The sequence below is a fragment of the Morone saxatilis genome, unplaced genomic scaffold, assembly GCF_004916995.1.
Source record: "Morone saxatilis isolate NCDOM2014 unplaced genomic scaffold, NCSU_SB_2.0 Contig3, whole genome shotgun sequence".
Classification (NCBI taxonomy): Eukaryota; Metazoa; Chordata; class Actinopteri; family Moronidae; genus Morone; species Morone saxatilis.
In genome coordinates this window covers 1,815,610-1,829,456 of record NW_023339873.1, presented here as the reverse complement: position 1 = coordinate 1,829,456, position 13,847 = coordinate 1,815,610, and the positions used below count along the sequence as shown (strand labels likewise).

At 42.4% G+C, this 13,847-nt stretch overlaps 1 protein-coding gene across 1 annotated transcript in view; it reads right to left on the bottom strand.

Moving 5' to 3' along the window:
- Positions 1–537: 537 nt before the first annotated feature.
- The window catches only part of syne2b (spectrin repeat containing, nuclear envelope 2b), a gene marked incomplete at its 3' end in the record, with an annotated part of 112,164 nt that continues 98,854 nt past the window's right edge, over positions 538–13,847 (bottom strand). Inside the window, 15 exon segments of the mRNA XM_035674308.1 lie at positions 538–663; positions 2,080–2,274; positions 2,955–3,186; positions 3,496–3,590; positions 3,680–3,827; positions 4,103–4,257; positions 5,039–5,146; positions 5,600–5,782; positions 6,554–6,758; positions 6,841–6,974; positions 7,681–7,851; positions 8,001–8,144; positions 8,299–8,454; positions 9,457–9,633; positions 10,241–10,393. Coding sequence (XP_035530201.1) covers positions 538–663; positions 2,080–2,274; positions 2,955–3,186; positions 3,496–3,590; positions 3,680–3,827; positions 4,103–4,257; positions 5,039–5,146; positions 5,600–5,782; positions 6,554–6,758; positions 6,841–6,974; positions 7,681–7,851; positions 8,001–8,144; positions 8,299–8,454; positions 9,457–9,633; positions 10,241–10,393 — 2,382 coding nt within the window.

Here is a 13,847-nt window from a genome sequence, read left to right as displayed (position 1 = left end):
GTTAGATGAGAAGATCAATATCGCTCTCATATCTGTCCATCAAATATGAAGCTACAATCAGGAGACCATTAGCTTAGCTTAGCATAAAGACAGCAAACAAGGGGAAACACATAGCCTGGCTTTGTCCAAAAGTAACAAAGTCTGCCTAAAAGCATTCTAAAACTCACTAATTAAACATGCTATGTCTTGTTTGTTTAACCTGTAAAAAAAAGTGTAAAAAGGCAAGCTCCTTACAGTCTTAATGCTAAGCTAAGCTAACGCTCTCCTGGCTCTAGCTTCATACGTCGGAGCTGCTTTGGAAGCAGAAATAATCACACTGGTTGAGGTTAAGGGCTAACTGATGGCACAGATGGTCAAAATATATAAAAGTCATAAAATCAGCCTTTGACTCCTCCCTCTGAGGTTTAACTGAGCCAATGTGATTACTGCTGCCTCCAGAGTGGCTGTGTGTCTCCACTGAAGGTTTTGGATGAATAAAACCAGTGTGTACAGAACAAGTGATATTTTGCCTGTGTTTATTTGTGTTTGCAGATGTACCTTGGTGAATTTCTCGGCACTCTCCAGCTCATCGTCGCTATCTGGCATCGACTGGTTCAGTCTGGTCTTCACGTCCTTCAGCTGCAGCATGCTGTCTGCTAGTCCGGCCTCACAGCGCTCCCAGTTCTGAGACACAACAACAACAACAACAAAAAACTCCTTGATCACACAGATCAATGCATGGGGTTCTAAAAAAGTTGATTGGCTTTGAGAATGTTAAGAGAGCCATTACACGCTGTGTTTGTCTTCCTAAACATGTCCACTGTCATTAATTAGAGCAGATTGGATTAACTTGGCCGCTCTCAGGCAAACAGAAACCGTCAGAGGCTACAGGGGACAGATGGAGGATCCAGATCTTCAGCCCAGGTTGAATAAACAAAAACTCAGCTTGCTTCAGACTATCTGCAGCTGATTCAAGACAGTATGCCCTGTTTTTATTCTATGACTGTTTCCAACAAAATGTATGCTTCAGTGTGTTTACCCTACATTTAGAGGGTCCACTATAAAGCCGTAAAACATCCAGGACTATTTGGAAATTGTGGGCTACAGCAGAACTAGAGCTATTTGAATACATTTATAACCCTAAGCTGTTATGATTAACTTTTTTGAATAAAATAAATAACCAAAAAAAGCCACTGCTTCAGAGAATACTTGTCATTTACTTACACGCACAATTTAAATGGGAATATAACAGAAATCAGTCATGGAAATATAAATCTAATAAAACTAAATTATTAAACTAATATATATCTGACAGAACTGAATCAAAGATTGAGAGGATGCACAGGAGCTGATGTAACTGTCTCAGGGGAACAACAGAGCAGCACCCTGCAGCCGGACACTGAGACTCAACAGATAATGTTTTGAAAATTGCATTGATTTTGTCTGTCCGGAAGAATCTGAGCCTCCGATTTGACTGACTGGAGGCCAGTGGTTTGGTTTCATGCAACTGAGCCTCCAACATAACAGAGTCATCCACAATAACAGTTCACTGGCCAAACACATGTGGGAAGAGAGCAGTTACAAGATCACATTTCCACTACGTTAAAAACGTGATACCTGCTCTTAGACAGCACAATGGAAAATAAAACCAATCCTTGGTTAAGAGATAGCTCTCATTACTTATTATACTGCTGATACTGATATTCTGTATATTTCAGTTTTTTCTTGAATTATAGGGGTGTTTTCTGCTCTGTATGTGCTCAGCTGGTATTGTATCAAACGGACAAAAACATGGATATATATAAATATATATATATCTATCGTTTTTTTGGAAAATGTGCATCCTTTTCAAAGATCTAACAACTAAGGACCAAATAAGATCAGTTCACACTAAGTCATGCCTCACAGCCAAGACCAAAATAAGACAGTAAACAAAAATAAAGATAGTGGATACCAATACTGACCAGGACCAAGATAAATCCAAGTCATAGAAGACACAAACAACATCTAACATTTGAGAAAGTTGGGCGACTGAGCTCCAAACACCAACACGATGTTCCTGAAAGCATCACTTCAGCAGAAGAACTGGAGAGGAAGTACCTTGACGATGGCCTCTGTGAGGTCCATTCTCCGGCCAAGCAGGCTGTGGAGGTTGTCCCACTCCTCCTGCAGGGTTCCCAGATCCGTCTGCAGCTGAGTTTGGGTCTCCTCGTCCCCCATGCAGAAGAGCTGGCGACCGACGTCCAGAGTGTGGATGAAACTGCACTGATACCTCTGGAACAACAGCTCTGTGTGCTGAGGAGCAAGATGGAGGATAGAAAAGGTTAAAGATGGATTTCTAACAGACGAGAGGAGGAAGGAAGGACAGAAAGAAGCTAAAGAGAGGAAGATGAAGAATGAACTGTGAATCTTTTCAGCGAGGGGCTCGACTGTGCCCTTTTATTGAGGAGCAGCTCAGTGTTTATTGTATCTTCACTCACAATCAATTCAAATCTCATCTCTTCTCTTCATGCTAATCAAAGGCTCAAAAGGAGCCGGAATAGAAACCCTCGTCCTCGTCTCTTTTCATGTAAATGTCATCAGCGGCAGTCGTTTCTCTGTCTTAAATCAGCCGTTTGTTTCTGCCTGTGGTCGTAAGCTTCTGATCTTAATGAATTAACAGCCGTTTTACAGACCATCAGCTCTCTGCAGGGAACGTTTTACAGACCTGAAAATGTACGTAAAGACAGTTTGATTGTTTCTGGGTTTGTTTAAGGTGTGAAAAGTATTTTTTAAAGATTAGGGACAGTGGTTGGAAAGTAACCTTTAGTCAAGCACTGTCGCTACTGTAAGTACAATTTAGAGATTCTGGCCTTAAAAGTCTATGATATTAATTGTATTAACAATGGAAATTAAATAAAAAAATTCCCATATCTTCCCTGTCTGGAATTTAGTGTAATTTACTGATATTCCAGCCCTGTCGCTGTCGGTCTCACCTGGAGGTCTTGGAGGGAGCGCCGTAGATGCTGCAGGCTGCAGCGGGCTGGTCCTGCGGGGGGAAGGAGGTTCTGCGTGTCCGACAGGAACCTCTGCAGCTTCCTCAGGCTGCGGCTGTACAGGTGCCAGTGCTTCACCAGCCCCTCCACCAGGGAGCGCCGCTGGTCCGCCCGCTGCACCGCCCCCTGCCAGTGCTCCCGGAGCTGGGCAAGCTTTAGGATGAAGTCACTCCTGGAGAAAATGAACACAGTTAAATGTCCTTAAAAGTTTAGATATTTCCTGTCTGAAAGGTTTGAAAATCAGGGGATTAACAGAGTCATTTAAACTGATCTTGAGTTTGTACAAAAGTCATCAAAATCCATCCAGGAGCTGGTCAAAATACTGGACAGGCCAACCAATATGTGCCACTGCACAGAGCCACAGTCTTGGCTTCACTAAAAAACAAAGAAGGTCCAAACTTTCACCAATATAATAAAGCTGTGTCCGCATTGGCCTCTTTATTTTACTAACAGCAGTTGCTTTACAGTCTGATCCTCTTACCTGTCCTCTACCTCTCCTTTCTGCAGCAGATGAAGAGCTTCAGAGATGACGGAGTGAAGGATCTGGTGACCAATAGACAGCTCTGCCTGAAACCGCTGAAACACCAGGAGACATCAGGATTACATCTGTGTGTGTGTATTCGTGGTGTTTTTGTTAAGACTGTCGGTGAGTGTGTGTCTGATACCTTGTGTGTGCAGAGCTGCTGCCTGAGGCCGACATAAGAGCCAGCCACGTCTACAGCCAGACTGTCCTCCATCCTCTGCAGGAAAGACATCCAGCTCTCACACTTCTGCTCAAAACTCTGCCGTCTCAGTTCCTCCGTCTGCAGCTCACTGTACACCAAAAACCCCAGAGAACACAAACGCATCTGAAATCTGTGCTGTAGTACATTTTATTTCATTTAAATGAATGGTTGTCACTCTCTTAAACAATTAATTTCTACTTAATTGGCTATTAGAGTAGAAAAACTGTCCTTAAATGTTTCATTTTATACAAATATCACTGTCACATATTGAACAAAATGAGTTACCGCATTGCGTTGTAACATGACAACAGGGTTTTTTAGTCTTTGGACATGATATATCCGTGTACAGATCTGAGGTCTGACCTGCAGGCCTCCTCGGCCCTGGCGCAGGCGTCGGCCCAGCGGTGGTTGAGGCGTTGCAGACGGCGTGCTGCAGCGTCGCCCAGCGTCAGGCTGCGGCTCAGCTCATTCAGCACATCCAGGTCAGCAGACAGGCCGCTCTGCTCTAGCAGGCCAGACTGGAAACATATGGTGGCATCTCAGATCACAGGGGATCACAACAGTCTGGACTACTGCACGCAGGACACAAGAACTACATGCTACACACACATCCTCCTGTCCCTGTTTAGTCCGCTGTTCATTTCGTGACTCATTGTTCTGTAATTTCTCCTCTCAGATGGAGACAAACACTTTATTAATGCCATAAAGTATCCTTAGAGAGCTAATTCTATTTAACACATCTTTAGGTCTAATAGTGAGCACTAACAGTTGGATTTTCTAAGGAATATATTAGTTCAGTCTTGACCTTTGAAACATCAAAGAATCTCACTACAGGTTCGATCTTGAGTTGTTTAAAGATTTCAATCTTTTCATGATCAACTTTTACACCAACATAAACAAGAAGTCTCACAAGAAATGGAAATTCAAACATCTACTATGACATGAAAACTGAGCAAATTCCCTCTGCTGAGGAGGATCAGGACACAGAATACATACAAAATGGTCTTTGTGGTGAGACTGAAGAAATTATTATTTAGTATCTTCATACAAGACAGAATAAGACACTGGGATCACTGAAATCATGTAAAATTACCAGAAAAATCTTGTAGATTTGTACTAAAAATAAACTCCAAAAACTCTCATTTCCAGCTCCTCTAAAGAAAACCAGCCACAATATATTTAACACAACAATTCCAGACATCTTTACTTCAGTGTAACAGTCTCTTGCTCAGTGGATTACTGCAGGAGAAAACAGCGGCACTACAGTCATTCATAAAGTCGGCTCGTGCTGTCTCTTACCTGCTCTGCTGTCCGAGCCTCATCCTGCAGACGCTCCTGCCAAAGCTCCAGGTTTCTCTCCAGTGCCTCCAGGACCTCTCCAAAGTCCTGCAGCTGCTCGAGCTCCTCCTACACGTAAACATGACACACGGCCATCTGTGTCTTAATTTATAGGTCACTGTGACACTTACTGTAAGTGGCAGGTTAGGACACAAACACACAGGTAATGCAGTGCTCTGAGGACATGCCTGAATCATGTAGTAGAGCATAACAAACAATACAATCTAGCTTGTTTTCGATTTTACACTTCATAAACAGTGAGACAATAATAATAATGTAAATACCAATCTTCTTGGATAAACAAGAAAATACACTTACAAAGCAGCAGGTTGCTGTAAAAAGCTTTACATTAAGTTTGTACACAACAAAAAGTCATTGAATCATTGAGCTGTTGCAACAGCTGAGCCCGTTTACAGCTTATACACTTAAACACTGTCCTCCAGTTAAAAGTGTCATTACTTTGTGTGCAGTTCTCTCAGTCAGCCTGGACACACACAGACTCATTCATTCATGAAGCCGTACCTGCAGCTGACCCAGCTTCCCTGTTAGTGTCCGGCTGAGCTGCTGGATGCCACGTGACAACAACCGGCTCTCTGATTGGACCAGACTGGCAGCTGAAGGTTCCAGGTGGCCAGTCAAGTCCTTGGAGGCCTCCAGCACCCCCTCCAGGTCAGACTGCAGAGTGTCTGTCCTCTCCAGGAGACCCTGGAGTTGGAGAGAAGCACAGGGGCAAACAGGGGTACAGGTTCAGGTTGCAGAAGTGAAAAAGACTGGAGCGTTTTCATAGCATGAGGTGTTGTGAGATTGTCCTGCAACTGGGAGATTTATTTATTTACACTATTATTATTTATTTAGTCTTTGAACTAGTGAAAAATAAAAAAAAGAGCATAAAAATGAGAGTAAATGGGTATAAAAACTGCTTCCAACCCAACAATCTGTTCAGAGAGCAGAAATAAAAACAGCGTACAAAGCTTAGTTAGATGTTTTAAAATGAACTTTGCACTGTGCAAATGTAAAAAAGTTTAAAAAAATCACTGAAAAAAAGCCTTTAAGCTGAAATTGGTACACTGACAGTCCAAAGACTTTTTATTTGATGTTGAGAAGTTTCAGAATTAGAAAAACTTTAAAAATGAGAGATAAATGTGTCGCTAGAGGAATATTTAAAGTCTAACAGATGGTGAGTTTTGAAAAGGACGTGGGAGTCACTGAGAGTGAAAAACAAACTTCATGGAGGTGTTTTTACTTTGTAACATTGATGATTTTGACATCTTTAAATTTCACTTTTTCCACTTCACAGCCTCCTTCCTATAAAAACTGAAAAACCTCAGACAGAATAAGAGCTTTTGGACATTGGAGCTGTTGGAAAAGGAAAGGTGAGTCACTGTAAAGTGAAAAACGCCCTTTATGGAGTCATTATCTGCTTTTTTGCTCCTATAAATGAATTTTCTTCCACTTCCTGTTTGTTGATTCCCTCACCTGAATGTCGTGTATCTTGACAGCGACCTGCTCCACAGTGTTATCGTCTGTAGACGTGCTGCTCAGCGCTGACTCAGTGTCACTCTGCAGCGCCTGCAGCCGCTGGGAGAAAGACGCAGCCAGGTGGGCGTAGACCTCCCACACCTGCAGGACGCCCCGACTCCTCTGGAGCTGCTGGTCCAACGCTGCAGACACCGCAGTCCAGCTGGAGGACGGAAGGGTGATTGATTTATTGTGTGGTGTTTTTGTGCGTGTGTGTGTGTGTGGCTGCATGAAGTCTGTCTCACCTGTCTCTCTGTCTGTCCAGCTGATCCGTGAGGAGGGCGGCAGCAGCAGGACTGATGATGTCTCTTAGGGAGGAGACGCTTCCACGCAGTTCGTCCCACTCTGCCTCTGAAGCTTCTGAGTCCTCATGAAGAAGCTGCTTCCAACACAACCAACACGTCAGTCATCACAGGTACAACAAACCCATCAGTCATCACATGTACAACAAACCCGTCAGTCATCACATGTACAACAAACACGTTAGTCATTGCAGGTACAAAATCCAGACAAGACCTGAATATTTGTTTTCAAGCTCCACAGCAGTGATTCCCAACCAGGGATTTGTGAAAAGGTTGGAGAGTAACTCAACTAATAGTTAAAATATAGAAATTCCAATTTAATTCCAAAAATATATATGAACATGTTTAGCCAGATGTAATGTAGTCAGGTGTTACAAATGAGAGAGCATGAAAACTAGTTAGTAAAAGAGCAGCAGTTAGCCAAAGGTCAAACTGTTGTAAACATTAGCCAAAAAAAGTCTAATATAAATGATTGAAAAATAATCTGATAAATGATGTAAAAGGTAAGCTGGATAAATGGTTGAAACATCCAACTTGTGCCACAAGTACACTATAAAAAAAGAAAAATTTAAGTTTTACGTCAAACTAAATATTTAATTAAATAAAATACTAATAAAAAATCTGTGTCGAAAAACTTGAATCTGTATTTCAAAAATTGTTAAAAAGGGAAAGATGTTTATATTTTAATATTTTTAATTGTGAGGGTGTTGAAGGTTGGAACATTGTGGAATAATATCCACCCATATCCCCATCCAACAATAAGCTGAGGTGTATCACTCCTACCTGCAGCTTTTTATGGAGCTCTCTGTGCGCCTGCAGGGAGAGCTGAGGGCTGCTGTGATGATCGAGAGTCTGAGATGTTCTCACTGTTTTCAGCACCCCACGGTTCAGTCTCTTCTCCACACAGTCCCACAGCGTCTGGGCCTGAACCAGCCTCAGCTTCACTGATTCATTCTGTTAAAGAACAGACGGGATGGTCCCATAATAGGGAGCAAACAAAGAGTTCATACTCCTGAAACGCGACAGTTACAGATGTATCAATCACAAATAACAAAAACTAAATAAAACACATCACAAAACACTTGTTCATGAGTGTCATTCACCTGTTGAGTGAGAGCGGCACAGGCCTGGATGGATTTCTCCGTCTGAGAGAGGAACTCACAGCTGCTGGTTTCTTCTCCACCATAAACTTTATCTCTCAACTCCTGGAGAGCTGCAGACTTCTGCCTGATCTTCTCCTCCAGATCCTGAAACACACACCAAACAGGGAGATGAAAACATCAAAGAGCAGAAGGATTTGTATCTGGCTGTATTTCTTTTTTTAAGGAATATGACTGAAAACGTAGCTCCAGGTGTTCTGGTTGTTCATGCAGATGTCAGAGTATGGATGTGACCTCTGACCTGGCAGGTGCTGATGCTCCTCTGCAGCTCTGTCTGGCTGTTCGGAGTCCGAGCTGAGTCGATCCAGAGGTTCTGATCTGCGATCCAGCTGTTGATCTGCTGCAGTCGGGCCTCCTGCTCCCCTCTGCTCCTCAGCTCCTGGTCCACTTCCTGGATCTGAGCACCAACGACACCAACAACAGCAACAACAGCAGGTCAGACATGGGGGCCAAGCACTGAAGAACACCGCAAAACCTGATAAGTTAATTTAACTCAAGATTTTGAACTAACAAAACTAATTTAGTGTCACTTAAAATGAAAGATGCCTAATCAAGAATATTTTTGTAACTTACAAAATTGAGTTTGTGTTACTTAAAATGTTCAACGTCATCCGTAACACATTTTTTTGAGTTAAAATAATTGATTGAATTCAAACCAGATAAGTTAATCTAACTAATCTAACTTCTGAAATTGATTACATCAAAAAATGTAAGTAAAACTAAATTAAGTTTTAAGTTAAAGAAGCATTCTTGATCAAGTAGCTTTAGTCATTTTAAGTAAACTTAATTTTGTCATTTTTATTTGTACTCTGAAAACAAAACACCATGTAAAAGTACTTAATCAGGAATGTTACTTTAACTTACGAAACAAAAAAAGAGTCACTTAAAATAACTGATAAAAGCTACTTAATCAAGAATCGTTTTTTAAGTTTAACTAAACTTTAATTAAAATTTAGTTTGTGTTTAAATAACTTATTGTATTATAGTCAATATTTATAGATTGATTTAAGGCCAAAAATGGCTGTACAGGGAAAAGAGATATTTAATCATAAACAAAATAACAACAATAACTTTCGTGGTGAAAAGGCAGTTTGGTACATTGACTCACAAAAACCTTTAAAAAACAAACAAACCCTGACCTGTTCATTTCCACTATGTTGCTGATGAAGACTGTGTGATATTTTGAAAGCTCCAGAAAAAAAACCTTGTAAGTCAGAATTGTTTTGTCAAAACTGAACTTCAGGAACTTCAGCATTAAGCTAAAATGGACAAGGAGTCTTAAAAGTGCAATGGTTGAATAAAAGTGCTACTACTGATGCGGCTGAAAGTTCCAGAAAAAGCTGGTAAGTGGCCCTTGATTTGAAATAGTTTGGTCACAGTCTGACGTTTGTTTTCTGACCTGAGAGTTTAGAGTTTCCTGTAAACTGAGCCACTGATGGTTGAGACGACCCTGCTCCTCTGCAAACTGGTTGTGCTCATAGCGCCCCATCTGACCCTCATCGGTACTGCATGTCTGTAACGGCTGGTTCACATAATCCAGTGTGGCCTGATGGGCCAACATCTCTGTCTGACACTCCTGAGAAAGATGGACAGAAAGAGAGAGTCAGTCAAACAGATATATAAGTACACAGACAGGCTTTAGTACAGAACTTCAGTGAATCCATTCAAAACCTCATTGCTGGCAGACAGTACCAAGGTAATCAGGACATTTATATCTGACTGTGGCAGACCATCATTCTGTCTCTTTTCTTTTTTTTTTATAAATGTTTTTATTCATTTTGACAGGCAAAAGTAAATACAATGGGAAATATTGACTTTTTCCTTTTCCAAAAACACCAACAACAACCACTAATCTACTACCCCCCTTCCCGGTCCTACATAATCTTGTTACAGATTAGTAAAAGTGAGAAATAATATACATCCTTCCTTTAAGCAGATAGACAAATATACAAGTACACAGAAAACAACAACATGCAGAGAGGTAGCATTGTCAAGAAATTAAAATAAAGCAGAGAGGGAAATGAGATATGGTGACAAGTTAATTGGCAGAGGTGAGCATATCATTTGTCCCGTAGTCTTTAATTTAGCTATGTGATTAATCATACAGCCCCAAACAGAATGACATTTTTCAGGTGTCCCCCTCAGATTATGCTTAATTTTCTCCCATTCTGTCTCTTTTCTACCTTGCAGTACTTCAGGAGCTGACTCAGATCGGTGCTGGTGGAGGAGGTCCGGTTCATTGGGCTGCGTTGCTCCTCCAGTCGCGACTCAGCAACTTCCAGCCAGACCTGCAGCTCCAGCAGCGCCCCCTGCTGGGTCAACGTCTTCACCCATCGCTGAGGAGACAGGTCCAAAAAAAAAATCTAAATCAAAACTACTCTCAAAAAATTTCTTCATTCTATTAAGTGTTTGAGTCCTCTGCTCTGACCTTCAAGAATTTCAAAATAATACGTTTTTGTACTCCTCAAATAAGCCAGTGGGAGATTCAGCTGATCCAGGATTTTGCTGCCCCTGTTGGAAAATATAGTTCCAGCAGGCTCTGTTTTAAAGCTAAAGTGAATCTAGCTTGTCACCAAGGGGGCTAATTAAGTTTTGGTGATGGAAAAACTGGCATGGCCATTTTCAAAGAGATCCCTTGACCTCTATGCTAATCCCATGCAGTTTTGCATGTATTATCAATGTGTCACTTTGCCTAGCATATTTTTGAATATTTCTGTATACTACAGACCCTAAACAGTATGGGAATTATATAAATTGGGTATGAATGGAAAGCTCAGACTCGTTTATTCAATATGTCCAATTCAGTCAGGACCACTTTTGTCAAAATAACTTTTATTCCAAAGCAGAATATTACATACTGGCGATATGACTCTGTGTCACTCGTGTGCCCAGCGTGCCTCACGGTGGAAAAGTTTACAAACAGGAGACCCGCGTCGGCCGGCAACCACCCCCAGGGGTCACAGAACAAGAGCACACCGGCAGTCGAATGGCCAATTAGAAAATTGACCTTCGATTAATCTAGCGAAAGCACACATTAGAACAGTCGACGGAGCTGGGTCGGGAGCGTGCGGTTGGCAAAAGGCATTAAGTAGAAGGAAGCAAAAAGAGATACGGCAGGCCTAAAGGCAGCTTAAATCACAGCGCCATGAATGATATTCCTGCCAATTTGGTGCTTGAGGAACCAAGCTGCAGCTGCAGCTGATGCGTGTCAGACAGTTCCAATAGAAGCCCTTAGAATCAGCTGAGCCATCCCAGCTGATGTGCGTTGTTTAGGACTAGCTTGATCCAGCTGATATAGAGCTGTAACGTGAGAGCGAGCCTCGCCACTGAGTTCGTGGCTGTCCTGAACTAAACGCTGTGCTCCAATTTGTATACTGCATATGGTCATTATGTCGCCCCCTCATCGAGTAGGAGAAGTTCACCTGCGTAACTGCGGCTGGTGGATAATTATAAATTTATTGTCACCTCCTAGGCATGATAACACCCTCGATCAGAACTGTCCAGGCAAAAAACTAAGGAGACCCAAGAGCCATCTCGAAGTAGAAGGATACAATCGCCAATCCAATGCACCAAACAGCCAGCACTTACAGAACAATCGTTCTAAAATGCAACAAGATTCGTTCAATACCAAATCCGCACAGCACTGCGATGTCTTTTCATGGTGTCTCCTCAACGGTCTTGGGGTCCTAATCTGGTAGTCGCTGGAGCGGGTGTGCGATCAACTGTTGGCTTAACATGAGCGTTTTGCACCCGAATCTGTGCGAAAAACTACACACTTTCCTACGTTTATTTATAAGGAGTTTATGAGAACATTGAGGCCCCCGTCTGCGTAAGGGGATGTCACACGTAAACCACCGTACCAAGCAATGTTGACATCAACAATGTACCGTTTCACTTTCAAACTAAATTCCATGAATTAATACGGTGATTACACGGTGTCGAAACCGTGTCGTTTAACTCTTACCCAACGTCCATTCCCGATCTGTCCTAGAGAGGTGTGTGCGTTTCCCCGCCCTGTCGTCGTGCTTTAGTCCTCGAGCATATGCGAGAGCCACAAGACTTCCGGTTATCTGTTCCTGTGTGCTCGGGACAGAGTTTAGCTGCGCACGTCGGCTTCACTAAGGGAACGGAATGCTGGGTGCGAGTGCGCGGTCTGTTCTTCGAATCCACAGGTGTAGCCGGCGGGTTTACTGCGAAGCGTCCTGCATCCGTGTGCGCGTCAAGTGTCTGCTGCCATATTTGTTCTGTTCATGCAGTATTTTATTTCGGTCCTGGCACATGCTACACAGCTACCTTGGTTTAACGAACTGCCCCGCCTAACCTGCCTATCGGTTGCTAGGTTGTGTTTGCTTGTGTTGTTGTTGTGTGTTCCGAGTGCGGGCCGACCGTCGTACACACGCAAATCACACACAGTGCTTTGCTCACCGCGCGCCCCGCCACCGCCAGGGCTTGAATCCGATTCAAAGGAGTCTCTAATGAATCGATATTGAAATCTGGGAACACAAATGATGAGGTTGCTGCTAATCGCATTGATGACTCCGACGTATGTCTTGACCTAATGAAGAATCTGCTGAGGGACACGTTAGATTTGACACATAGTGTTGGTTGACATTTCCTGTGATAAGGTTTGGATAAGTATGACAATACCAACACGTTCACGGGGACCTTGTGTTAAAACTACTTTACAGGGCTTGTGATCAGGAAAAACTATCAGTGCTTTCCTGCAACATACTGCCGGAACACACTTTCAAAAAATACCGCGATAATATAATTTTGGTCACTATAACCGTGAGGTCAGATTTTCATACCCTTACATCCCTAAGCGTGGGAATGGCCATCGTGCACTTCAGTCATGATGTTCTAAACTCTTATACATTTTTTAATTTTATTTTATTTCAATAGGTACCTAACCAAAACAATGTTTGAGCAGATTTATGACTGGAAAATCTTGACCCACAGTGCTGAGCTGCATCTCAAATTAATCTTTAAGTTCTCTGCTTTCAGTTGAATTATATCACATCTATGTAGCATATACTGCTGACCAGCCATCTCTTCTTAAATTTCTCAGATATAATCTTTATCTGAAATAAGCTTTAAAACTAAATTTGAACTTGAGAAGAAGGTGAGTGAGAGGGTGAAAAGGCGCAGAGAGGGAGGGAGAGAAAAGACGGTGAATCAGAAGAGCAGACGAGGTGAGGAGGAGAGAGAAAAAGAGAGGGACAGAAAATAATAAGAACGGCAGGAAGAAGAGATGAGAGGGAATGAAGAAGAGGGGGACAGGGATAGAAGGAGAGCTGAGAGGAGGTTGGGAAGATGGGATAGAAGGGCACAGGAAGAAGAGGAGAGCATTAAAAAAGGAGGAATTCAATATAGACAGACAGACAGACCGATGGAAGGAGGGGAGAATGGTTTCACACCAATAAGAGGAGAAGAGTCCTCAGGATGGCATTGTGCTGCACAGTGGGGATGTTTAAAACTAATTGGTGACAGGAGGACTGCGGCGTGGGTTTTGAAATACCAGACTGCTCTGCACTGTACATGTGGGCATGGAGAAGAGGATTTAAGTAAAACTTGTGACATTTAGAAACACATCAGAACAAAAACCTCCATTTGTTTTGTTATTTTGGTCACTGGCAATGCAGAAACCTGGACCTGATGTTTGTTATCTCTCTTATCTCTTCATTTTAGCATTTCAGCAACTGCATTTAGGACACTGCAGTTCATGGTTGGGTTCTTAAAGTTATATATATGATGGGGTGCCCAGTTAGCTCTTTGCTGCGTGTCATCCCC